We start from the raw sequence: 27,592 nt of genomic DNA on the forward strand, positions 1-27,592 counted from the left end.
TGCAAAAGTGATTTACCAAAAGGTGAAAAAAAAAAGGGAAAAAAAAAAAAAAAAAAAAAAAAAAAGTAAGAGAAAGAGAAAGAGAGAGATTGAGGGAGAAAAAACAAATGAATGATGGAATACAATCCTCAGCTGCTAATATAATACAGTGCAAAAATACCTTAACTCCAATCATCGCATCACAAAATAAAGGATGTTCTTCATGAACATGTATGTAGGATGATATATATAAAAAGCGAGTTTGGGATCGAGTTGAAATACACATATGCCTTATATGCAGTCTTAAAATAATAGAGATCTCTCGTAATATTAGGTATATATTTACTTTAGATCCTTCGATTATTTTCAGAAATAGTCTAAACAAAAAAATCAGTGGAAATATTCTATATGAATTATATAAAAAAAGTAAAGTGTGTTTTTATATGATAAATATTATGTTTTCACTTGGATTCTTCATAAATTTTTACCTTTCAAACTTCCTGTGTATTTGACCAATGTCCAACATCAGGTGGATGCATAGGAAAGGGAAGAACTCCGAAAAGCGAGTGATATCTTTGAATGAAATTAAAGAGAGATATCTGAATGATGCTGCAAAAAAAAGTAAGTATGAAAGTAATACACAAAGTTGTTATGATGATACATACACAAGTTTAAGAAAAAAGACAGGAAAAAAAAAATTTATAACATTTTACAATAAGAAAGTAGCAGAAATTAAGCCGCAAAATGGACTATGTGAAAACAACATAAGGACCAATTTTTGTATAAAAAAAGCAAATGGAAAAATAAATTTAGAAACGAAAAATTATTGCTGTTCAGGCGAAAAAGGAACGACCAAAGGGGCTTGTTCAAAACATTTTGGAAAAGTAACAGAACAATATGTTCGTCACAGAGGGTGCAAGAGCTGCTTCACTCGAGGCTCTTCTCTCAATGAGAATATTACCAAGGGTAGAGAAATGAACAAGAGAGAAAAAATCAGATTACAGGAGGGAGATGAAAATCCACTGCAGCAGCAGGAGGAGAGGCAGGAGGAGGATATACCCACGTCGTTGCAGAGACGGCAGCGCATGAACATGAACCTCGATTTCAACATTCAGTGGAGTAAACAAAATGAAAACACAAAATGGGATAAGACTAAGAAGGATGATATTAAAACCTTTTATGAAGTTAACCCTACTTGGCCTTATTTCCAAGATGACAATCAAAGGAGGTTTATTCAAACGTCTATTAATGAAAAAAACTACCGAGAAAATAACCGCTTCAGTGATTTCCCAGCCATTTATGTAAAGAAATGTGTTACCCAGCGGAGGATTCCATGCATTTACAACAAGGTAGATGATGAAAGGAATTTCCGTTATGGTGACCCAAGGGAAGATTATCATCATCATCACCACCACCAAGAAGAAGAACAGCAAAGTGGTGGTGATACTGCTACTGCTGCTACTGCTGCTACTGCTGCTACTGCTGCTACTGCTGCTACTGCTGCTACTGCTGCTACTATTGCTACTGTTGCTACTGTTGTTACTTCTGCTTTACCCAAGCTGAAGAACACAAATGAGGAAACAAATCATTTTGTAGAAAATCATACTAATCGTGAAAAAAGTAAAACTTCCCCCTATGACATTCCCTGCCACCTCTATGATGATAATCACACAGGAGAGAACTTCCAGCATGAATCTGAAACTGCTATTTTCCAATGTGGTTATGACAAAAGTGAGAATTCTAAACAAGAGAATAATATAATAAATAACGAGTATAATACATGTAAAGATATAAATAAAAAAGAAGGATATAAAAATATCAAGGAATGGAATTGTGTAGATCCACAAAGGATAGTTTTAGACACAGAACAGAAAATATATTTTCACAGATTGAATCGAAATGGTTCGTGCAATGGTAAAGAGAGAAAAATGTTAAAGATTTTCAAAGAATATAAGGAGCGTCCTCATAGTGCCAGCAATAATAGTAGCCATATGGATGTCCATGGATGGTGTATCCAAGATAAATTTGAAAAAGGGAGAAATAACCTTCGATCATTTGAATGTATCTCTAATAGTGATTATACTAGAACAACTTATGATGACAGTAGTAATGAAAATTTTCTCAAAAGAACAAATGCACAAAAGGAATATCAAAAGTTTCATAAAATAATAAAGAAAAATGTTATATTATCAGTAAACACATTCAATAACATTTTTAGAAAACAAATCTGTTATTATTTATCCCTTTTGAAAAAATATCCCAAGGTCAAAAATTCTCGTCCTGTGTATAAAGAATATGCAAAAATTGTATACAAAGAAAAAAAACAATTTAAAGATGAGAAAAGCAATTTACTTTCAGCAATGGAAAGAAATAATAAATATCAAACAATTGCATCGAAGGAGAACATTAATCCTACATCATCTTCGCAAAATATCTTGAAGGGCTCCCAGTACACTGAAAATTGGGATACCAAATATAATGCCTTAACAAGAGCACATGCTGAATGTAAACATTTCCGAATTTTGAAAAAGAACGATGAGAATGAAATAAACACACAAACGGGCAATCGTGGGGGCAATAAAAGGGGCAACCAAATGGGCAACCAAACGGGCAATGAAATAAATACACAAACGAACAATCAAACGAATGTATCATTACGCGGAAATATAGACTGTAACAAAGATATGACCCATTCAAAAGAAAAAAACTTGCAACATAATTCAAAAATTCTTAAAAAAAAATTTCAACAGAAAGTGCTAACAAACACTTTAATTGATAACTTCGTTGATGTAGACATAAATGACCACAGGAGGAAGAAAACATGCTTGAAGTTTTTTACCATTCTGCTGTGTCTATTTTTGAAGAAGCATATGCTTAGACATTTGTGTAGATTCTTTTCCCTGATCGGGTCCTTGAGGCAGCGGCAGGTGAGTCTCAATTGATGTCTATACAAAACGAATGACCAACAAAATGGGGGAAGTGGCGTAATGACAGAACCGGTGTAATGAGAAAATCCGGGTAATGAGAAAACCCGGGTAATGAGAAAACCCGGGTAATGAGAAAACCCCGGTAATGAGAAAACCCGGGTAATGAGAAAACCCGGGTAATGAGAAAACCCGGGTAATGAGAAAACCCGGGTAATGAGAAAACCCGGGTAATGAGAAAACCCGGGTAATGAGAAAACCCGGGTAATGAGAAAACCCGAGGTAACGGTAAAACCAGTGTAGCTATGATTACATAACACTTCTACATAGGTCACGCGTTGTCCCTTGTTCTATGGGGCAAAATAACGTGAAAACATTTTGGCACAAATGCATGTGCAAAAGGTTTTACTACAAACCATCGAACCAGACACCTTTATTTTTATCGCATACATTTTCTTTCTCTTTCTTACATCATAGGAGGAAAAAAGAGCCATAAAAAAATTTATTAACACGAGAATTTATGCCCTATGTATACTTGAAGGCGCATTAGAACGAAACGCAAAAAAAAAAGCACTGACTCGTGTATCCCTTGTAAAAAATGCAAAGGTGAAATGTAAATTGGAGAAAAAAGAACATGAAGGATTTAGCCTTCATCTGATGAATTATGGCAGCATCTCAGGTGACATTATGAAAGAGTGGAATAGTACTAAGCGTATTCCAAATGGTGCACAAAATGGTGCACAAAATGATGCAAAAAATGGTGCAAAAAATGGTGCAAAAAATGGTGCAAAAAATGGTGCAAAAAATGATGCAAAAAATGGTGCAAAAAATGACCGACAGCAACTCCAGATAAGCGAAAGAAAGCAAAAGTATGCATCTAGAAGAAGCCATGAAAACCCATGTTTTGGCAAACCTAAAATATTCCGGACAGATGACTTTGCTATGTTTTTCAATAAAAAAATACTAAAAGAAAAAGATGAAATATTTCAAAAATGTCTTTTAAGATCTAAATCTGATGCATTGCTAGATTTTTTAAAAATGTCAAAAATGAAGTACTTTTCCAAGAAACCTAGTTCTACTAGTACTATTCATAATTTTCCTGAAAATGTTTATTATAATGAGGATGTGAGAAGTTCTACCTTACTTGACAGATTTTTCACTGCTACACATATCCCACATATTCAAAATGGGCTTAAAAATGATACATATAAAAATAAAATTAATTTCTCTTTTTATGAACACGCCATTGATAATTCTACAGTGATACCTAGTTCAGTAAAATACAAACATAGTCATAACAAGAGTGAAACTTATATGCATTTCAAAAGGGAATGTTACGAATCTGGGAACTTTAAGCAAAACATGAACTCAAGCGACCATACTCCTGCTAAGTTTAATGATTATTTTACTAATTTATCTGAAGTAAATGTAAAAATGTCACAAATTTCAGACGTTATGAACAAGTTAGGTTGTCTGATTGGAGATTCAAACTTCTTAACAGATGTGACTGTGGATGCTACCAAAATGGGTGACTCTAGTGATGAAGATGTGAATGACAAACGGTGCAGATTATTTTTTAAGGAGTTTAAGCAGATAACTATGAACTGCAGGAAAAATGAGACAAATAAGGACGAACATGAGCACGATCCTCTAAACCCACCGGGGGAACATAATAAGCAAAACGGGTTGAGTCTAAGTGACCTAAACAATAGTGTGGATTTATCAAAAAAACGTCAACCCCGTGCACGTGGGTGATATAGAGAAGCAGAAATTTAGGTAAAGGTAATGTAACTTTTAAGTTTGTCAAATGGAGGTTGGATTTTTTTTTTTTTTTCTAAACTTTTGGATTTCTCCCCAATTGGAGCTGCTCATTTTGGGGCTACTCATTTTGAAACCTTTTTTTCTTGTTGTTTCTTCTTTTTTCATGCCTTTCTTTATCCACCATTGAATAACTTTTTCCTACTCCTGTACGTATACCTTTTCCACTTTTTCTTCCGCTTCTTTTCCCTATAAATGCGTTCACAAGTGTTACCTCATAGCACTGTCCTGTATATAACATGCCCTTTTTGTCGCCCCATTGTGGGCACCCCGAACAATAAAAAGTTCCGTGAAAAGGAACCATGTAACATGTAAATAATTTCATGTGATGAAATTTCGGATTTAAAAAAGCCGAATGTAAAAAGTGCGTTCCACGTGGAGGAAGCAACACTTTTGCTGAATTTTTTTTTTTTTTTTTTTTTTTTGCAAAAATGTTATGTTAAAATAAAGAAAAGATTGAAGAAGAGGAGAAGAGGTGGTGGTATATACATTTTATTCCGAGCACACGTGCATATGCACAGAATTATGCGTGATGAGTTATGAGTGGAAGGGAAAACATTTACAGAGGCACATTTACAGAAGCAGATTTACAGGAGCAGATTTACTGGAGCAGATTTACAGGAGCAGATTTACAGAGGCACATTTACAGAGGCACATTTACAGGAGCAGATTTACAGGAGCAGATTTACAGAGGCACATTTACAGAGGCACATGTACGTACATGAATGTGAACGCATATGCTCATAACTTTCACTATATATGAAGAAGAGAGAAGAGAAAAATTTACTAACACAAATGCAGAAATTAAAAGGGAAATTCTCACTCCCTCCCCTCCCCACTGATATTTTTACAACAATTTTTTTTTTTAAAACTTCTTTAATTTGCAATTTTTTTAGTTAGAATACCTTTTTACATTCTACTTCATTATATTTTAGTTAAAAAGTATACATAAGACAAAAAAAAAAAAAAAAAAAAAAAAAAAAGGCTTCAAAAAAGTCCTTGCCAAAGCAATCACATAAATTCGACATGTGCACATATGTGTGTTCTGTTCCCCTTGCACAAATAGTTACGCATTTAAAATGGGACCAAATTCGCAACTTGCAAAAACAGTGATGAAATTCCTAATGACAAACAATGGAACCATATGTACTAAAGCAGATGTGAGAAAACATTTCAGTGTATCAAAATTACCAGAGAGTTTAAAAGGTTTGTATGAGAAAAAATTAGAACAAATGGAATTAAGAAAAAAAAAGTTAGAAGAAAAAAAAAAAAAAATGGATAAGGTTCAAATTTCAAGAGAAAGGAAAAATAAATTCAAGTCTTCCAAGGGACAGCACAACGTGTTTTAAGTTATTGTAGGTTCATAGAAGTAGAACCAACGGAGGAGAAGAGACTTATTCGTGAAAAATGGAAAGGAAAAAAAAAAAAAAAAAAAAAAAATTTTACTTTGGAAGCATAGTCTTTGTTTAATTCCTTCGAAATGATGCATAAATATTGATATATCACAAAATATTAGAAGCGTGCGGGAGAGCTACAAGTGTTCATGTGGAACGAATGGGCTTTGCACCAATTCATAGAAATATAGATATGGCCATTTCTGTGTACTTATTTTTATCAATTCGCTAAGATGATGTATATATATATGCATATATGGATGTGCATACGTACATATATACAGTATTAACCGATGGAACCTACGGTCCCCCTTCGACCTTGAGTGCAGTTAACAAGAACCCATCTGCTAGCTTGGCATTTTTTATTACTGGATGTGTTCTGCGTTTCACAACCTGCTGCTCTCGGAGGATGTACTCATTTAATTTTATATTTATGAACGAATTGGTATCGATTAGACATTTCAAAAACATATTAGAAATGTTTAAGTCGTCTGTATGCATAATAATTTTACTATCATTTTTTAAAAATTTCAAAGAAATCTTTATTAATGTATCTATAAGCAAATACACATCTGTATTGGTGCTATATATAAATTCGCTTGAAATTATTATGACAAATGATTCGGCTTTTCTACTTTTTATATCATCCATCAAAATTCGTTGTAATTGTGCGCTTTTTTTTTCAGATGCACTTCTCACATTTTCCTCTGGATGATTATTCTTCATTCTCTTGTTGCTTGGGCAGGTCAGGTCGTTTTGGGATGGCATACTGACCGATTCGCCTTTTCGATTGTCACCAAAATCAGCTGAATCATATGTCTGTTCTATTTTCCTCTTCATCACCTCGTGTCGACCCTCGTGCATTCCCATTTTTTCGTTTTCAGCGGATGATTCCTCCACAGGTTCGGCTACCTCCTCCACAGGTTCGGCTACCTCCTCCACAGGTTCTGCTACTTCTTCCATCGCTCCAAACGAACAGACGAACTCATAGTTCTGGTTCAAGGTGTGCCAGTTATTTCTGCACATCTTTGGCGAGGGATGGGCGTTCAGGATGCTGATCTTAACAATGTTGTTATTTTTGCGTACTCCAAAAGAGGGGATAATGGAGTTAGAAGCATTTTTATGAATTAAAGAAAAGATATTCACATGTTCATAATAAATAATGTTTAAGACACTCGTTAATAAACCAAATGAATCATCATAAATGAGTACATTCGGGTTTAGCGATAAGTTCGTGTCAATATATTCCTCTGTTAAATGTTCTGAAGTGGAATTTCCATTTTGTTGCAACATTTGCGACTCTATATTTTGAAATTGTTTTTTCTCCTCCATGTGTTCCTTACTTAGCGGATTTTGATTTTTGCTTGAGTCTGTATCTCCCATGGTGATTTTGTCCTCTCCTTTAAGAAGAACATCTCGATTTAAATGAAACAATAAATTAGATAAGTAATCAACCCGTAGGTAAGATATTTTTTCAGGGAAGTACTTATAATAAAAGTTCATTAAATTTAGAATATTACATTCGTATACAGTAAATTGACACAAGTGTCTTTTTAATTTTTTTTCTACATACTTAAATTTTGAAATTAATGTTTTTTCTTTATACGTAACAGAATTGTCAATAAGTTTTTGAATAACTTCATAAGGATTTTCAGAATTATTTTCTTTTAATTGTGCTATATTTTCTTCTGTTAATTTTTGTGAATTGTTATCTTTAAATATATCCTTATTTGTTCCCTTAATATCTTCATTAAAATCAATGTCTAATTTGTTCTTATTTTTTTTGCTTCGAACCCATTTGTTCTTTATGTAAGTGTATGTAGATCCATATTTTTTATTCACAAGAAACATCAGATTGAGATAATTCTTTTTTATTTTTATTTTCATATCCACTACTTTGTGCAGTTTACACTTCAATTCGTCATCAATAAGGACAAAGTCGTGCTTTCGAATTTTCATTTTGATTCGTGTCTCTTAATATTTAAATCTGAGATAATGTTATGATGGCACCCATAAGGCTTATACCTGGGAGGAGGATCATACGTTTGGGAGCGAGATATGACGTAAGGAGCACGAGGAAAAAATACGGGGAAATTAATCAAATGACTTTTGTTTTTTTATTTTTCTCCTACATTGGCAATCTGTTAGGAGAATTTTTTTTTTTTTTCCTTTACTAGGATGGGTATAATATATCCATAATAACTGTCCTTTTTTTTTTTTTCTTTCTGATACCAGTTATGCATAGTCTAGTTTGGTACTAAATGTAGTTATCAGTACTTTTCTCATTATGCTGCAATTGAAGATGATTTTGCATATATAACCATACATTAGTACGCGCGGTTAAATTATACACACTTGGGTATAACTTAAAGGTGCAACATACTACCTTACGCAAAAGAAAGGTTAAATAGAATAACTTTCTTTCTCCTATACTTCAAAATGGTGTGTCACATTGAACCTGTTCAAATATTGGGTTTCCATATGTGTGAATTCAGAGTGGAAAATACATGTGCTTAACTACTCAATAATCTTTAAAACGGTTTGCAAATTGTTTTATAAAAGCATAGTTTATATTATTTCCTAATGATTTCCTGTTTTTTTTTTTTTTTTTTTTTTTTTTCTTTCTTTCTTTCCCACGCCCCTTGCTTTATGTTCTCTTAACTTGGCAATAAATGTAAACAACCGTACTGCAATAATGAGAGAATAACCGAAATAATGAAAAGTAACCTACAACCCAAATGGCTTTTTTTTCTTTTTTTTTTTTTTTTTTTTTTTAAAAAAAAGGCGCATAGATGAGGATAATAGAGCTACGGGTCAGTGAGGTGACAATCACAAGATATATAAAAGAAAAAAGTAAAATAAATAAACTAAAAAGGCAAAGCACGAAAAATAAGGCACTCCATTTTTCTAATTTTTATTTTGTGAAAGGGAACATTTTTCGAAGCAGTTTTTTTTTTTTTTTTTTTTTTTATTTTCACTTAACAATCCGTGTGAATATTCCATTTTGTAGTTTATTTTCATCTCAACCAGCAAACCCTTTCGCCTGTTTGTTCTCTTTTTCCCTTTTGCTCACGACTCGTTTGCACTGCCCCATTTCGCCTGACCAGCAATATCTTTTTAAATTCAAAGGGCCATTTTTGAATGGGTGTATGTATGAAAAATGAGAATGGAGTAAACGCAAAAGAGACTAAATTCTCCATAGCTTATCACGCACTTGTTTAGCAACACTTTGGGCTAATCGCCAGCGCAGATATATAGGCATGCATATGTGTATATATGCATATGTGCATGTATGTATGTATTCATGTATGTATATATATACATACCCACCTTTGTGTGCAAATGTAACCCCAATTTAGCTAGCTGTGCACCTTTTTCTCTCCTACTTAAAAAGGGAGCCCAACAAAATAAAGGCACTTGTCACTTCCACCATTTTCCCGAGTAGTTGCATGTATTTCGAATACACACATAAATGCACACAGAAGTACACTTTTATATATACATATATATGCATGCACGTACTACTAACAAAGAGACGTAGGTAGAGAAGAGCACTTGAACAGTGGTTCGTGCTGCTACTGCAGGAAAAGCACACCAACTGAATGATGCACTCTTGGATGAAACACTCTTTTGTGTGATAGGTGTTCAGAGTAGAGGCTCATTTTAGACAAATCCAGACGTGCCACATCCAGAAGGAAGTTACTCGCCCTGAAAAATCAGAAACACATTTACATGCATAGCACACCCCTAGGTGGAGCAAGAGGGAAGGTGTAAGGGGAAAAAATGGAAAATGACATATTTGAGAAAAACAAAAATGAACTAGAAAGAATTTACCTGAACAAGCATGTAGTAGTACATCCAATAGTCCTTCTATCTGTTGTGGATCATTACAATCGTATAGCGAGTAATACAAAGAAAAGGGTTTTAGGAACAGTATTAGGAGAAAAAATAGATGGAGTTGTTCACTTAACAAATAGTTATGCAGTGCCATTTGAAGAAGACATAAAAGATATAAACATATTTTTTGTTGACGATAACTACAATGAAAATCTTTTCAATATGATACGTAAAATTAATACAAGAGAAAAAATTGTGGGATGGTATACAACGGGTTCAAATATTAAACCTAATGATATTTTTATAAATGAAATTTTTTACAAATATCACCATGCACCCATTTTTCTCTTAGTTAATGTGCATACAGATCAAAGCATATTTCCTGTCAATGCTTACGTGGCAATTGAAAAGGCTATTTGTGACAATAAATTTAGGAAAACCTTTATCCATATTCCAGTCACCATAGGTAAAAAATCATCACCTCGTTCATTGTGCAGAAATGGAAAAAAAGAAAAAAAAAAAAAAAAGAGAAAGAGACAGAGATAGGGAGTGAGAGTGAGAGTGAGAGTGTTTGAGGGAAAACGTGTTAAAAGTAAAATTAAAATGCACATTGTTCAAGTGTACATTTTTTTTTTTTTTTTTCTTGCTCTTCCCCCTTTTAACCCTCCTGCATAGGTGCGTTTGAGGCCGAAGATGTTGGAGTGGAGTTTCTTCTGAAAGAATTGAAGAGCGTATCTACATCCACATTAGCAACAAAAGTTGGCGATAAACTATCTTCCCTTAAAAGCCTGATTTCAAAACTGCATGCAATATCAACATATTTAAATGATATACTGAACGGAAATATAGAAATGAATATAAAAATTCTCTACAACTTGCAAAACGTATTTAGTCTCTTACCAGATACTGAGAACCCAGAATTAGTTGAAGCATTTATGATAAAAAATAATGACATAATGTTGAACGTATTCATCGGAAGTATAACAAGATCTGTTATTGCACTACACAATTTGATAAACAACAAAATAGAAAATAAATTAAACGCAGAGAAAAAGAAACTTTTGGACGCCTCCAAGGAAACGGAAGACGATAATATGGAAAAAGACAAAGAAGTAGATAAAGACAAGGACAAAGATAAATCAAGGAAAAAAAAATTAGTGTAAAAATTTATCTCCCAAAATTCACGAAACACGAAACAGGAAACACGAAACAGGAAACAGGAAACAGGAAAATCCCCATCGTCCACTATGCTACTATGCCACCATGACACACTTGCAAGCACGCCCCAGTATGAAACTGTTTTGTTTTCTCTGTAGCATACCCGTGAACTGGAGTACGCATAAAATTATACTACAGAGAAAATAATAAAATATCGAAAATGCTGTTAAAAAATAACTATAAACTAAAAAATAATTAAAAAATAAATTGCTTACCCTCCTAAAGGATAAAAATGAATCCTCGTCCAATCAAAATTAACATTTTTTTTTTTTTTTTTTTTTTTTTTTTTTGTATCAAGAGTTGTAAAAGGGGAATGCAGTCTCTTATAACGTTAAATGAAAAAGAAAAAAAAAAAGAAAAAAAGTGTACATTTGAAAAATGTGCATTTTAATTTTACTTTTAACATTTTTTCCCTCCACAACACACGCTTTCTCTTTTTTTTTTTTTTTTTTTTTTAAATATTATAAAACTTTTTTTTTTAAAAAAAAATAAAAATAAACCAAAAAATGTTTAACATAAGATTAAACTTAAATGCCGATATATCCAATTGGGGGATGTATATATAAACGATTATGTAATGGGGGGGGGGGGGGCTAAGCCATGCACACGTATTTACAGCTCACACATATGTGTTATAATATATGTATATGTGTATCTATCTGTGTATTAATGTGCATATTAACATATGTGTGTGTATATGTTCTTATGATACCCAATACATGAGTGAACATATATGCTCCGTGAGTTTACTTAAGTGGATTAACGAGTACATGAAAAAAGAAAATAATGAATGTGATTGCCAATATAGCAAAGCCATAGGGAAAAAAAAAAAAAAAAAAAAAAATTTTAACAAAAATTTTAAAAGCTTATATATTTTTATACTTTTCTACTTCTATAAGGTCGAATGTGTTTATCCCATGTCAGCATCATTATTTTTCGAAATTGTTTTCATAACTTCAACTGAACGTTTATGCATGTCATCAATTAACTTACTCAATTCTATATTGTCAAAAAAGCTAGGGGTGTTACCATACTGGTTTTTTATCTCAATTTGTTCACTTATGTTATACTTTCTCCTGTTTCCAACGGTTGCAAATCCTACAATGTGAAAATATGCATGTGAAAATATGCATGGGGTTTATTATATACCGTTATGAGTTAGGTGTGAAACCGCGAAATAATATCACACTCATGACGAGTGCAAATAACCCGGACGTTATTTTATCTATATATTATCTCTCCTGATTATGCTGAGAGATCACAGATTCAAAGAAATATAATAAGTTGCCTTTTCCCAATTGGTTTCTCTTTACAAATGGAATAAGACAAATGAACAGAAAAAGAAAAAACAAATTCATTTGGGTATGACCAATTCGAGATAGAGAAATTACCTGACAGTGGTAAAGCTTCAGATCTAAAATCGATTACTTTAGCACTTTTGTGCTGTGGTATCACCGCTTTTTCATTATCTAAAAATGAAAAGTGAATATGTATAAGAAGACAAATTAAGAATCTTGTATATATACTTGTAAATATACACACACCATCTCTTCTGGCACATTCAAGTATAGTACTTTTTCTATAAATTTAAAATAAAAATGTAGATAAAATAAAATAAAAAATCGATTTATCTACCTGGATACAGGAACTTGTTGGGTGGTCTAATCAAATCGTCTTGTGCATTTTCTACAAAAATAGGAATAATCAAAGATGATTTAAAAATATATATACATATATATGTATTGCAAATATGTATAGCATTTATGTTGTCAAGACATGCGTTTTTTCTTTTTTTTTCCATCCTTACTGTTCTTTTTCATTTGTTTTATTCTTTTATGTAGTTTTATTATATTTGGTTTTTCTATAATCTCTGTAATTATTTATTTTTTGAGAAGGGGTTGGGATACGGGGAAAAAAAAAAAAAAAAAAAAAAATGACAATGATATTAACAACCATTTTAACCGTGGCAATAGTGATAGCCATTTTAATGGTGGTTATAATGTTAATTGTCATAATGAATCATGTCGATTGTAATGATGAAAAAAAAAAAAAAAAAAAACTCATTAACTGGAAATGCTACATTGGTATGTCTACTCACTGAACAAGCACATATACGTGTCTGAATATGGGCAAACAGGGGAGCATGAACCGTAAGTGAGCATTATTCAACATTCACAAGTTTTACATTCATTATGCATCACCACACATACCATTTATATGGATCCTTTTTATAGTTCTAAATCTTCTTTTAACCTTTGAGCGCAATCCCTTGGCCATTTTTGCTTCTTCCCCTTTTTTGACTTAAAATATAGAATAAAGCAAAATGAACAGCAAAAAAAAAAAAAAAAAAAAAAAAAAAAAAAAAAAGGAGAGAACTTTAAAGAAAAAAAATATTCTCCTTAAATTCCACTAAAAATGCAAAGAAGCATAAGAAAGAAAGTATCTTTAAAATTTTTTAATTCTTCCTAAGGATGTGATAGAGAAAAAAGGGAGAAGATACATACAACTTTCCAGGAGAAGAAAAAAAAAAAAAAAAAAAAAAGGCAGCTTGGTAGGAATACAAACAATACGTGTATATATATATTATTGCACAGTAATAAGGATATATTTTAAAAAATAAAAAAACGATGGGCGAAGAAAGTTCCTCGAGTGAAGTAATACTGAAATATTAAAAAAGAAAATTAAAAAAAGGTAAGATAAAGAATAAAATGCTGTTCATCGTGTATTCATAATAAATACATTTTTGTTTGAATTTTTTTTTTCTTTTTTTTTCCCATAGAACGGGTCAGTTTTTTTTTTTTTTTTTTTTTTTTTTTTTTTTTTTTTACGATTTAATGGGTCAGATTTTTTTTTATTTTACGTTATTAATTATAAAAAAAAAATAGGATAAAAATTTAATTGGGGTGGGGAAAAAAAAAAGCCTCGTAAAAAAAATTTCGCAGAGCAAAATCTATGGGCGTGGCAACAATTCTCAAGGGAATTTTTCATTCTGTCAATATGATGCGAAGAACTAAAGAAAGCCTAGGTGTAACATAAAAAAAAATGTAGAAACCATTGCGGGAATTTCTATACAAAAAGTAAATGTGAAAAATGATAAGAAAAATAGTTTATATATATATGTATATATATATATTTTTTTTTTTTTTTCCCATTATTGAGGTTAGGATTCACCTCTGTGTTTTGTTCTACATTTTAACTAGTGCAAAAAATTACACGCAGTGAAGAGAAAAGTCTTAAAATATGTATAATTGCGGTTTTATTTTATTTTTCTTTCTAACGTTTTTTTCATCATTTTATATCTTACTTTTTTATCTACCCAAAATATGTTCTGCGTCACCCTTTCAAATATATTACATTTTTTTTTTTTTTCATTCCGTTTATTTCTGTATGGATTTTTTTTTGCGGGAAAATGAAGAAAAAAAAAAATGTGATATATTTGAAAGGGTGACGCAGAACATATTTACATTGTTTGGAATACTAAATTTACTTTTTCCCCATATTCTTGTCAAAATGGAAGTAAAAATGTTCCGATGGGATGGTGTTATATATATATATATATATATATATATATATGTTAAGATAAACAGGGAAAAATAAAAGTAGAGAACAAAAAAAAAAAAAAAAATTGAAAATTTTCTTCTCTTTTTATAGTCTCATACCCCTACACACTTTACACTCTTAGTCTTTGAATATATAGTAGCCATTTCGAAGGACTAGAATAATTTTTAAAAAAAGATATTGCTATACTACAAGATTTGCTTATAGTGCTCCTACCATACCCACTTCTTTTTCCGCATGTGAAGATCTTTGGGGTCTCTGTAGTAGTGATTTCTATACGTGCTGAAATCGAAGGTAAGATTTGGGACAAGCATTCTGATGTGTGTTTCCAAGCGTTGGAATGACAAGTTGAGCCTTTTGGCACTCTTGAGAATTTTAAACAAATCAAAAATTTGTATATTGATAAAATTCTTTTTGTGTATAATTTCGATAATTTTATAAATAATGTTTTCATTTTTATATAACAATTTTGCACAAGAATTTAAATATTTGATTGCTTGTTCGGGTGATAAATAATTGGAATTATTATCAATTCTTTCACACAAAATTTTATCTACCATGGAAAATACTTTACTATCCAAATAATAAACTTTGCTATACGCATGTATGATATTTATCAAATCATCAGCTTCTAATGAATAAATTTTTTTTTCTCTTATAAGCAGATCAGCAATAACATCATATACACCCTTTTCAAAATATAAATTTTTGCTAAAACTTAAAAGAAAATTCATTAAATCGAAAGGGGTACAACAAGCAAAAAAATTTCTATACAAATTTCCCTGAATATTAAATCGTTCCATATGAACTTTTGATAAAAGTATTCTAATATTACAATGCAATTTAGATAACGATATTAAGCATTGTGATAATTCTGAACAGTTCATATATTTGTACACATGTTGTAAAAGCAATAATATTTCATTATACAATTCATCTATGTACATGTAAAATTTACTGTATGCATATAAAATGGTTGTTACATCTTTTACAGCTTCATGTATTACTTTCTGATCATCAACTCTTTCCGTCTGCTTAAGTTTCTCCCCATTCGTATGCATACCATTCACTATAATATCTCTTTCATGGTCTTCCTCTAATGTAATATTTCTTTCCATGTATTTATTACACAATTCATGTCTTCTACTAATGTCTAGATTGTATCCCTTTATACTTTTCAATATTGGGGGATACAGATGCAAAAGTAGTTTCTCATGATATATTTTACATTTTGCATATGAATAAACTACCTCTTTAATATTCTTAAAAGGAACCGTTTTACCAATATTCATGGATATAAAATAGTTCCCTATTTTTGTCAACAGTTTTGCTAAACTTTTTTGTAAACGATCCTTACCTATGTTTTTTGTTTTTTCATTTAATAATTCTTCTTTGGAAGAGGAAAAGTATGAACATGCATCAATAATTTCAAGAAGTTGTACAAACGAAAAAGAATTGTAATAATTCATAATTATTTGAATAATTTCATCTATTGGTATATTGTCTTGCATCTGAATTAAATTTCTTTTATACATATTTGCATAGCTGTATAATGAATTACTTATAGCTAGCGTTGTGCACGTACCTAATTTAATGTGTTCTTTTAACTTGGTCAAAATAAAGTGAAATAATTCATTATCCTTATAATGTGAATTCACAGTTATTCGTAATATTATAGAAAGTAATTCACTATCTTGTACTTTGTATATCTTTGGAGATAACTTCTTAACATATTTATGTATGCAGACTAATCTGTTCATAGTGTGTAAAAGTAAAAATATCATTTTCAGATCCTTCTCTCCCTCGATGATATTATTCATTTGTTCGTTTAGTTCTTCTGCTGTATTTTCATTTATGTCTATTTTTCTTTCGATAAGCTCATACAGAGTGTTTAAAAGCATGTGTGAAGCATATTCTTTATCGCTACTACGAGGTGCAGTTGATGTGTTAGAATTATCACAATATGTGTAAGATGTATATGTACTCCCTTCAACTGATTCCCCTTTTGCATTTTTGCACTCGGACTTCATTCTTTCCACATTGGACACAATTATATCATTCCTTTCTTCTTTTACTCCTCTAGAGACATATATTTTCTCTACGTTTTCATATTTCCCTTCACCTTTGTCAGTTTTGTAATTAGTCGTGATATCTGAATCAGTAAATTCTACATTTATAACGTTCCTAAGGCGATGTTTCCATCCTCCATGAGTAGCTATTTTGAATTCCCTTAATTTGCTTAATTTCTTATTTCTCCTTCCAAAGGTAGTGTTTTCATTATTTTGTAAACACACATTGGTCGTTTCTTTTCCTTTTCTTGAATTTTCCTTGTCATGCTGAAAATTGTGTCTCCATTCATTTGCACTAATCTTGTTTCCTGGTAAAAAAAAGGAGGTTTCATTCGGGGAAGTTTCACTAGGGGTCGTTTCATTCGGGGTCGTTTCATTCGGGGTTGTTTCATTGGGGGTCCTTTCACTAGGGGTCATTTCATTCGGGGTCGTTTCATTAATGGACGTTTCATTTATTCTTATTTTTTCTTTTTCCCCTAATTTAATTGACCACATTTCAGTATTCTCCTCACTTAAGTTGTAATTTACACAGTGGTCATTTTCTCCCGAGGGATTCTTATTATTGTCTCTTATGAGGTGGTGGGGGTCATTTTTTCTGCCCACACTTAAGTATTTCACGTGGATCATGCGAAGTTTTCGCGACTTCACGAGAAGGTTGAGGAGCATGGTTCTTCTTGTCGTTCCTGCTCTTTGCTTTGTTATGTTCTGTTCTGCTCTTCTTATTTATATGATTTTTTTTTTTTTTTTTTCCCGCTCTCTTTAATGTATGACCCTAGTAGGAGGATTTGCTACTCCCGATTTAGCAGTGGCATTCCTGTACCAATGTCTAACATACACTAAAAAAAAAAAAAAAAAAAGTGCCATATTGGTCGGTGTATCACTAACACTTTAATATGTCTCCTTAATTCATATCTTTCTTCTTTTTGTACTTATGATGTACTGTTGGAATTTGGATATACTTTATAAAAATGTGCAATTTATTATAGCAGAATTTTAGGGGTGAGAAGATTCGAAAAAAAAAAAAAAAAAAAAAAAAAAAACAGTTTATTGAGAAATAACCAAATGTAGAGAACATCATTTTACGGATTTTTCATTTTTTGCATTTGCATTAATGACATTATCTTTCATTTTATCAACAATTGGATTGAATATGTAATACCCACTGCAAACCCCAATAATAGTTGCCATACATATACTTTTAAAGTCTGTTCTTCTCTTCATTTTTTTTTTTTATATTATCTATATAGGGTGATAATACATGTGTGTATTATGTATGTACGGTGTGTATACTGTTGGGTATATAACGTATCAACTCAATTTGGTCGTTTTTTTTTTTTTTTTTCTTTTTTTTTTTTTTTATTGTTTATAAATTATCATCCCTAAGTTTATCTAGAGTTGTGAATAAAAAGTTACACATAGGGCTGCGGGAAGGGAGTTATACGAAATGAGCACAAACGTGTGGTGTCAAAAAAAATGACAAAATTGTTTTCTATGCTGTATGCACATGTGCATATTTATACATGTCAACAATTAATGTGGACAATCTCTTAATGCAATGTAATACCCTCTAGTGAGAATATATGAAACGAACTTTATTTTCTTATTTGTTACTTTCTAAAAATTGGAGTTCTGATTTTACTAGAAAAGAGAAAATTGTAATCCTTGTGACAATTTCCCTCTTTCACAAAAAATTAAGAAATTTTTTCAAAGATCCTTTTTCGATAGATCCATTTTTAGCGTAAAAAAAAAAAAAAATTGGACGTATTTTTCTCGAATTCAGAAACGGAGCCCCCTCCCCCTCACGAAAAAAAAAAAAATGCTACGAAATAATGTGTAATATGTATATAGTTCTATAAATATAAAACTCTCAACCTATTTTAATATACTTAGCTTTTGCTAAGTTGTCGTGGTATATATATATTGGTTTCCTATGCGAACTTGTTGAAAAACTCTTTATACATTGATAATTGTTAAATATTGGAAATCGGGGTAAGCTATACCCCTATTTATTTTTTTTTTTATTTTTTTTGGGCACACGTAATTCTGCCCTTTCTTGTCCTTTTGGAACATTAGATATGAAATCTCGTTTCTTAATAAAAGAAAGAACTTTCAATATCCTTTTTGTGCACACATGTGACGTTGGAAAGATGAAATAATAGAGCAGTAAAATAGTACGGCAGTAAAGTGAAAAATCAGTAAAATAGCAAAGCAGTAAAACAGCAAAGCAGTAAAACAGCAAAGCAGTAAAATAACAAATCAGTAAAACAAAAAAGCAGTAAAATAACAAATCAGTAAAATATAATAAAAACACAACTTTTCCCTCGTTCAACACATTCCCCCTTTAACTCCTTTTTCCCTTACATAGGTGGAAGAAGATCGTGATATATATATATACAGGGTACTGGGAAAAAGTTAAGATATTCTAAAGTGAAACTCAAAGCTCATATAGAGCAAAACTATAAGGTGCACCCATCCACTCGTTTCGAGATAAGGTGCAACTTGATAAAAAATCACCCTTCGTAAGTTTAGTAGTGGCGAAAAAATGCACATAATTTATACATGTACTTTCCTAGATTATTAGAGCGTGCATACGCCTGAACGTTCATAATAACGCTGGACCTGCTAACTTTGAGAGATTTTCCCGCTTCCACCACAAAAAAAGAAAATACAAATTAAGCACATTACTAGTTTACCCTCTTCAGAGATGCTGATATTTGTATTCCTCATTTTCTCCTCTTCCATTTTTGGCCCATATTAAATAGTTTTTAAGTGCAAAAAAAAAAAAAAAAAAAAAAAAACACAAAAAAAAAGTATCAGCTAAAATAGCTAAATTACCTGAACAAAGCATAATAAAATGTGAAAATTTTGTATCTCTCCTATTCATGCGCAATTTAAAAAAAAAAAAAATTGTGAACTCGTAATTTATAGAGAAAAATACAGGATTTTCTCCTTCCACCCAACTTTTCTTTTACAATACAAGAATAAAAGAATTGTGAATAAACATATTTATACAAAAACAGAAAAACCCTTTTAATTGTTTTTCTTTGCAAGATTAGAATAATTTGTGCCTTTAAATTTTTAAGATTTGTACTTGTACACCAAGGTATAAGAAATACATACTGTGAAGAACGCACTTCCATTCAATCTTCAGCATTAGCTTCTGCTCTCCTTTGTTCCCTTCTCCCCCTTTTTTTTTTTTTTTTTCTAACATGGCGAACAATGCAAATTTACTAAACGTGAAAAGTGAAGGGGACTATGGCAAGCTAAACACCTTTTTCTCAGAACACTCGTATTATCAAAACCATATGCTAAGTGCAATGGATTTAAAGATTTATAATCAAATAAAATGTGTAATAAACCAAGATACTTATCCTCACTTGTATCGTTGGTATAAACATATAAGTTCTCTACCAAGTTATGTAATAGATCAGTTTAAGGATCCAAGTGAAAAAGGGAAAAAAAGTCAACAAGGAAATAATGCTTCAGAAAAAAAAACATCACAAGATGATGATGTTGATAATGATATTGATCTATTCGGGGATAGTAATAATAATGATGATAAAAATATTTTGTTAGATAAGAAGAAACAGAAAGAAGAAGAATTGAAGAAAAAAAAACAAAAGGAAAAAGAAAAAAATAGGTCCATATTAATTATAGAAATTAAACCCAAATCAATTGACACAGACATTGCTAAAATACCCAAACTTGTGAAACAGAAAATTGTTGATGAAAATATTAAATGGGGAGAAGAAGTAAAAAAATTACCTGTAGCTTTTGGTTTATACAAACTTCAAATGTCTTGTATTATTTATGACGATTTTGTCAATACGAATGAATTAATAGAGAAAATTGAAAATGTGGACTTGGATAATGAGGAAGATAAAATAAAGAGGAAATTAATTCTAGGTCTTGATGAAGAAGAAGACGGGGATAAAGATGAAGAGGACGATAATGATGAGCAAAATCAGACACACGTGAATTATGAAGATGTCGAAGACGATCTCGACTTTTTGGTTCAGTCCGCTGAGATTGTTACCTTTAACAAATTGTGAATGCTGCAAAAAAAGAAAAAAAAAAAAAACAAGCAAGCAAAGAAGCAAGCAAACAGACAGACAGACAGACAGACAGACAGACAAACAAACAAACAAACAAACAAACAAACAAACAAACAAACAAACAAACAAACAAACAAACAAACAAACAAACAAACAAACAAACAAACAAACAAACAAACAAACAAACAAACAAACAAACAAACAAACAAACAAACAAACAAACAAACAAACAAACAAACAAACAAACAAACAAACAAACAAACAAACAAACAAACAAACAAGTATGTACATTATGTTTGTATATATATTTCGATTGACTGCATCACTACCCCCACCCCTACCCGTTGACATACATACAAAGCTTACATGCAATGAGACATGCAGTGAGAAAGCACACCTTTCACTTGTTCATATGACGAACTTTTATTTATATCGTTGAACGTGGCCCATGGCTGAAATAAAAAAAAATATATGTACCTTCTTAATTGCGCAATTTTTTTTTTTTTTTTTTTTTTTGGCGATGAAAAAACAAAACAAATTTGCAGCTTTTTAACTTCCTTTATACTCTGTGCCCCTTAAATCAACATGAATGAAACAATATGAAAAGTTTTAATGTGCAATATTTTTAAAATGTGTGCATAAGGGAGAAATGATAGAGATCTGAAAATTTGCACACATATGTTATTTTTCTTACGTTTTGCTATCAATATTATTTTTAAATGGTTATGAAAAAGGTTTAAACCATAGGGTTTCATACATGGATGCATAACTGCAAACAGTTTGCAAAATAAAAAAAAAAAAAAAAAATAAGAAATAAAAACATAAGTACCATATTTATAAAGCCATCCCAGTTCCATCCAATTCTATAGTTAACATATTTTGAAACAAATAAAATGTAGATGAAGAAAAATTATTAAACGGGATATAAATTGAACACAGCTGAGTAATGTAGATATAAAAAATAGCGAGTTTATATATCCATTCTTCTATTCCTACATGGGGAAGAGGTTGACATGAGAGAATCTCTACTTCGATGGCACATATATTTATTTTATTGAAATGATTAAAAAAAAAAAAAAAAACATTTTTTGGTCCGATACTTATGCAATTTTGACGGTGTGTGCAGACAATGGTACATAAATGGGGGAAATTAATTTAAACGTGGTTTTTAAAATCAAAAAAAAAAAAAAAAAAAAAAAAAAATAAATATAGAAAAAAAAAAAAAAAAAAAAAAAAAAAAAAAAAGCTGCAATGCTCGGAAATACATCTCACCGTAGTATATTACCTCGCAATGTGAATCACATGGAACAGACTATTTATAACTGACGATAAAATCGTCATCCTTGATATTCAGAATGACAGAGTCATTAGGTTGTATTTTAATGTTGTATATACCATCTATATACACAATTGTGTTGCTAGTACAAGTCATTATGTTCATATATTTACAGTTATATATATGGTCAGTTGAATTGTACACACTATTTTCCACTGGCTCTTTGACAATACATTTCATATATTTGCTATTTGGGTGAAAACAAATAGAATTATTAATATATTCCGAAAAAATGTCATAATTTATTGGTTTTATATTTTGTTTAACGACATCATTTTGTATACTTAAGAATTCGTTAATTATATTTTTCATTTTTTTTTTATCAATTTTGTTTACATTGTATGCCCAAGCGGTTGAACCAGTTCCACTAGTTATTAACAATGCTGTACTTTTTAATTTTTTAACAAATTTATTATCAACATTTATGTATGTACATATATTATTTTTTACTGCTTCGTAAATGTAAACTTCATTAATGCTCCTATACATCTTCCCTTCATCTTCGTTCGACTTTTTTATATGAACAGTAATATAATTCCTATGGATTTTTTTATGTTTATCTGTTTCGAAAAAACACCTTAACGTACTTTTTGCATATTCCTTTGCGCTTATAATGAGGTTCTCTGAGTGTATATTCCCTTCTACTGTCGCTGGAGAAGATATTGTTAATAAATTAGAAAAGGAATTGTTGTCATGTACTCTTTTCTTTTCGCACATTTCATTTGGTATATCTATTTCTGCCTGTTCTAACATTTCCATTGTATCACTCTGATTAGGTTTCAAACATTTCTCATTTTCTTGGACATTCTTAAAATTGGAATTATGACAATTTTCATCTTTCGCTTGTGACGTCAAAGATTCAAAGGATATTTCACCATAAGACAAACTGTTATTCTGAAAAATTCGCTCAATGGTGTTCGCATGTTTAAAATCCATTTCTTCTATTTTTTCTTTGTCATGTTTTTTATGTAACATCATTTCTACTTTTTTTTCACGTTCCTTGAGATTTTTTATCAAATTTGATACATCAGTGAAAATAAATTTTTTTTTTTTTTTTTTTTTTTGGTAAACTTTTTCGAACTCTTTAAATGATGCATATGAATAGTTGCATTCGTTTTCTATTCCTAAATGGAAATATTCGAGACACAGCTTTCCTTCTGACCCTCTGGGATCACTGTTGATCCCAACTAGCTCTATGTGTTTGTTCCGTTGACTTGTTTTTTCATCTACAATGTATTTGTTAGCGATTATGTGGGCAGACTCCAGGTAAGTTCCGTCTCCTCCTAAGCAACGTGGATAAGAAGTGTATGTGTGTGTATGTATAGGTGTGTGCATGTGTATGTGTGCGCATGTGTGTATGCGCATGTATGTGTCTACGTATATATGTTTATGTGTGATGGATTTGATGGGAATCCAGACGAGATGAGTAATTTACACGACGTTTATTCCTCTATAAGAGGCAGGTGCATCTATACGAGATCTGTGCAGTGGAGCAACAAGGATGGGCAACCCTTACTTACCCACACTAAAAATGGCATCAGGTGAAAAAATACTGGAACTGCTGATACTTATATTTTCAATGTTCCGCTTGTGGGCCTTGAGTGTTGAAACATGGGATTTGTATTTAGTCCTCAAGATATTAATTACGTTGTTTACTATGAGAGTATGTGTAAAATGTGAAATATAAGCAGAAAAATGATTACGTAAAATGTAATCATCCTTGTAGCCTTGCTTCTTCAGACTATCATACTTTGTGTATTTTTCAATTAATAAAATCCTATTGTATTTTTTTAAAATAACTTCCTTTGGTGCTTCATTACATGTAGCATGTAACTCGTCAATGGGTGTATATTCTTCTATGATATTTCCAGTAGCTTTTTTCACACTATTTTCAGTGCTATTTTTTTCTTCATTGTTCCTCCTGCAGTTACCCTTTTGCCAATCCTTTTCAATGCTTCCACTATCTGAATGATCCTTAAATTTATCATCTCCAAAGGAAAAGCTACATAGGGACATTTTTTTATAATTCATGACAGGGGTGGTAGTTATTTTCTTCTTCCACTCTGTGATACGCTTGTCTGTTTTAAATATATTGAGAATCCTTATATGCTTGTGTATAGGACATTGCATAATTTTAACGCATAACTCTTTATATTCCTTATTTCTTTATATTTCTTATGTTCTTTATACTCTTTATTTCTTTGTATTCTTTATATATATATATATATATTTTTTTTCCTTTTGGTGCTCTCTGGTATAGAGTAATAACCTATAACTCAATTTGGCTACCTCTGATATTGATTATTTAGAATCACTCACATGAATACATTTGATTATTCTTCTACTGACTCGTCTTAATTAGTTCTAATTCGTCCTAATTCGTCCTAATTCATCCTAATTCATCTTAATTCACCCTAATTCGCCCTAATTCATCTTAATTCATCCCACTAAATACCTACTCAAATTATGCATTCAATATTCAATTATTATCTATATTCGTAGAGGAAAAAAAAAAAAAAAATAAAAAAAAATACTTCCCTTTTCCCCCATCCTCCTTGGTTGAAAAAAGTTAGATCTTTCGTTGGAGTATTTATATGCGTGTATTAGATCACAAAAATGTTTTTTTTTTTTTTTTATTTTTTTTTATTTTTTCCTTTTTTATTATTATTATTAGAGGAAGGGTTACATAAAAGCTTAGCTTAATTTTATGAACTCAGTTCGCTCAGTTTATCCTTATTGCCAACACACCATTCATTCATTCGTTTTTTTTTTTTTTTTTTTTTTTTTTTTCTTATTTCCTCCTATATATGCTTCTACAAATTTTGTTACTTTCCTTTAACCATAGTCTAATCTCTTATTTGTGCTTTTTATGTGGTATTGTATATTCCTCAGTTTTTTTAAGTTGTCATATTGAAAGTCTGCTAATTTTTTTTTTTTTTTTTTTTTTTTTTTTGGACTTCAATGTGGAGATCCTCAGGAAACCCTGTGTTCAGGGGGATAATAAGTATACCTTTTTTCTGTGTCTAGGGGAGGATGATAATTTTTTTTTTGTGTTTTCTCAACATTACTTAAAGTAGCCTTTGAGAAGGATGATTACCGTGCAATGGAGGAAGAAGTATATATTCACAAATGAATAGAAAGTTCCTTTTTGCGCTTATTTTATAGCCAACAGATTGACCTTTTTTTTTTTTTTTTTTTTTTGTTTTTTACAAAAACGTTTTTTCCCCCATCAGGGGAATGTTCAGAATATGATAAGAAGTTTTCTGCTCCATATATTAATAAATATATCAGCTGGTTAATATATATATATATATATATATATATTTTTTTTTTTTTTTTTATTCCCTCTTTTTTTCCTTCTATTTTTTTAAATTTTCCCTCCCTGCATATATATAATAACAAAAAAAAAAAAAAATAATAATAAATCACCCTTTCCCCCTTTACCTGAACTTGAATTGGGACAAAATTGTTATGCACAGATTGTACTTAACTTGTTTGCACATTCTCCATTGACACACACGGATGCATATACTTATACGTGTAACATAATACAGACAAGACTGAGTTTTTCAAGCACTACCAAGGGAAATTCCTTCAACTGACTCTACACGACATACATTCATTGACACATCAGCATAGATCCATACCTCATATGATTGGGAATTTCGAACGTTTTTTTTTTTTTTTTTTTTTTCTTTTTTACTGTATATCCCATGTGAAAAGTGAATAAATGTGAACTCCTTTTTTATGGAACACTAATTTGTGTGTGCATATATATGCTCTATATGAGAAATCCCTGTGGTGTATAAGTGGGTCCCCGTAGGTAGATGGGAAAAAGAGGGAGGTGTCTGTAAGATGAATTCCCTTTGGTCGATTTCATCACTCATCTCATCAGTTTCCCTGAATTCATATCACAGGTGCGTAGGATAGTATATATTCATTTAACATCCCTTTTATTTTTACACACAGGGAAGAAGCCACATTACCATATATCTGTCAGTGTCGTCCATGCTGTCACTTCTGTTTGGAACATGTTTACATTTTTTCATTAAGAAATGTAGATACTGTGTGATGATTGTGCAGATTATGCAGATTGGGCAAACTGTGCAGACTTTACAGATTCTGGAATTGTGCAAATGTGCACATGTGCACATGCAAAAAAAAAAAAAAAAATTAAAATAAATGATAGAATAAAAAATAAGCACGTAATAAAAAAAAATTAGTTTCGATTCCACTTACAATGAAAAGTACCGAAAATGCAAGAGCCCAGCATATTAAACTGAAAAGTACTCAAAAAAAAAAAAAAAAAAAAAATCTACCCACAAAATGAGACACACAAAATGGCCCCGTGAAATGATTTTTTTTTTTTTTTTTTATTTCTTCCGCAGTGTCATCAGTAGGGATGAGGGCAAATTAACCTTAACAATTTTGTCCTCATGCTTGAAGACTGTTATTTGTAAACCAGGTTTTAAGTACTCCTCTGAAATTCCAAATATATTTAATGGAATTTCCATATCTTCATAATTTTCATCTAAACACACAACTATGTTTTTCTGCTTGTCTGTGTATTGTATTTGCACGTTTGTTTTGACTGGTTCAATTTTTTCCACTTTTGCCTGACATGCAAATTTGGTTGAGGAGCTCTTCAATGTGCTAAGGTCGATAAAGGAGATCTAAACGAGTGGAAAAAATGGGAATAATGGAAAAAAAAAAAAAAAAAAAAAAAAAAAAAACAGCTCTTGGTACAGAACACGTGGTGCAAACTATTCTTGCACGTCGTAAAGACATGAACAAAGAGTCAATTGGCATATTACAAATACATTGTCAAAACATATATACATCCATTTATCAATTTACATTTATATATGCAAATAACATATTCGCATAAAATGTATAACGTTCTAAGAAAAGCAGAACTATACTAAGAATTGTGGGTGCATTCTCTTAACGTATACTCTAACTAATTTTTTAACTCACTTTGTAACTCATTTTCCTTCTCTCAGCTTTACCATGTTTGTTGTGGCCAGTCGACCCTGTTTAACCTGCCTCTGTTCAGTTACTTCACAATACTTGTCATTGTGAAGAAATATATTACCACTCCTTAATTCGTTCGCTAACACAGATACGTGCCTTTTTATTTTGTAAAAATTTGTGATATCTAGTAAACATGCCTTACCCAGCAGATGATTTTTAATCTGATTCCTCTGCATTGTGAGACCTCGTAATGTATGTGTGGACGAATAGGTGCACTCTAATGGGCATACACGAATGGGTATGCATAAATGGGGATATGTAAGATTTTGCTCTATGGCTCGGCCCCTCAAAGTGATTAATGCTGATCCTTGTTCATTAGGAATGTACGTTTTTATTCCACGTTTTTTTCCACGTTTTTTTCCACGTTTTA

General features: G+C 31.2%; 9 protein-coding genes across 9 annotated transcripts; 4 read left to right on the forward strand and 5 right to left on the reverse strand.

The window, feature by feature from the left end:
• Positions 1 to 494: 494 nt before the first annotated feature.
• On the forward strand, positions 495 to 4,658 carry PGO_071050 (hypothetical protein, conserved; the record flags this gene model as incomplete). Its single annotated transcript, XM_028686978.1, has 2 exons — positions 495 to 2,906; positions 3,381 to 4,658. 2 exons carry the CDS (start codon positions 495 to 497, stop codon positions 4,656 to 4,658), a joined length of 3,690 nt encoding a protein of 1,229 aa, XP_028542779.1.
• Positions 4,659 to 5,800: 1,142 nt separating this feature from the next.
• PGO_071060 (hypothetical protein, conserved) lies at positions 5,801 to 6,070 on the forward strand (the record flags this gene model as incomplete). Its single annotated transcript, XM_028686979.1, has 1 exon — positions 5,801 to 6,070. The coding sequence occupies one exon, from the start codon at positions 5,801 to 5,803 to the stop codon at positions 6,068 to 6,070; it is 270 nt and encodes an 89-aa protein (XP_028542780.1).
• A 345-nt stretch (positions 6,071 to 6,415) lies between these two features.
• On the reverse strand, positions 6,416 to 8,074 carry PGO_071070 (tRNA (adenine(58)-N(1))-methyltransferase non-catalytic subunit TRM6; the record flags this gene model as incomplete). The annotated part of the gene is made up of 1 exon (XM_028686980.1): positions 6,416 to 8,074. One exon carries the CDS (start codon positions 8,072 to 8,074, stop codon positions 6,416 to 6,418), a length of 1,659 nt encoding a protein of 552 aa, XP_028542781.1.
• Positions 8,075 to 9,898: 1,824 nt separating this feature from the next.
• PGO_071080 (26S proteasome regulatory subunit RPN8) lies at positions 9,899 to 11,115 on the forward strand (the record flags this gene model as incomplete). Its single annotated transcript, XM_028686981.1, has 2 exons — positions 9,899 to 10,418; positions 10,628 to 11,115. 2 exons carry the CDS (start codon positions 9,899 to 9,901, stop codon positions 11,113 to 11,115), a joined length of 1,008 nt encoding a protein of 335 aa, XP_028542782.1.
• A 965-nt stretch (positions 11,116 to 12,080) lies between these two features.
• On the reverse strand, positions 12,081 to 13,447 carry PGO_071090 (hypothetical protein, conserved; the record flags this gene model as incomplete). Its single annotated transcript, XM_028686982.1, has 5 exons — positions 12,081 to 12,268; positions 12,562 to 12,639; positions 12,806 to 12,856; positions 12,978 to 13,040; positions 13,381 to 13,447. 5 exons carry the CDS (start codon positions 13,445 to 13,447, stop codon positions 12,081 to 12,083), a joined length of 447 nt encoding a protein of 148 aa, XP_028542783.1.
• A 1,493-nt stretch (positions 13,448 to 14,940) lies between these two features.
• Positions 14,941 to 17,463, reverse strand: PGO_071100 (hypothetical protein, conserved; the record flags this gene model as incomplete). Its single annotated transcript, XM_028686983.1, has 1 exon — positions 14,941 to 17,463. The coding sequence occupies one exon, from the start codon at positions 17,461 to 17,463 to the stop codon at positions 14,941 to 14,943; it is 2,523 nt and encodes an 840-aa protein (XP_028542784.1).
• Positions 17,464 to 20,006: 2,543 nt separating this feature from the next.
• Positions 20,007 to 20,849, forward strand: PGO_071110 (elongation factor 1B; the record flags this gene model as incomplete). Its single annotated transcript, XM_028686984.1, has 1 exon — positions 20,007 to 20,849. One exon carries the CDS (start codon positions 20,007 to 20,009, stop codon positions 20,847 to 20,849), a length of 843 nt encoding a protein of 280 aa, XP_028542785.1.
• A 1,315-nt stretch (positions 20,850 to 22,164) lies between these two features.
• PGO_071120 (hypothetical protein, conserved) lies at positions 22,165 to 24,318 on the reverse strand (the record flags this gene model as incomplete). Its single annotated transcript, XM_028686985.1, has 2 exons — positions 22,165 to 23,471; positions 23,709 to 24,318. 2 exons carry the CDS (start codon positions 24,316 to 24,318, stop codon positions 22,165 to 22,167), a joined length of 1,917 nt encoding a protein of 638 aa, XP_028542786.1.
• Positions 24,319 to 26,561: 2,243 nt separating this feature from the next.
• On the reverse strand, positions 26,562 to 27,398 carry PGO_071130 (hypothetical protein, conserved; the record flags this gene model as incomplete). The annotated part of the gene is made up of 2 exons (XM_028686986.1): positions 26,562 to 26,861; positions 27,198 to 27,398. 2 exons carry the CDS (start codon positions 27,396 to 27,398, stop codon positions 26,562 to 26,564), a joined length of 501 nt encoding a protein of 166 aa, XP_028542787.1.
• Between the last annotated feature and the right edge of the window lie 194 nt (positions 27,399 to 27,592).

This window comes from Plasmodium gonderi (assembly GCF_002157705.1).
Source record: "Plasmodium gonderi DNA, contig: Chr07, whole genome shotgun sequence".
NCBI lineage: Eukaryota > Apicomplexa > Aconoidasida > Haemosporida > Plasmodiidae > Plasmodium > Plasmodium gonderi.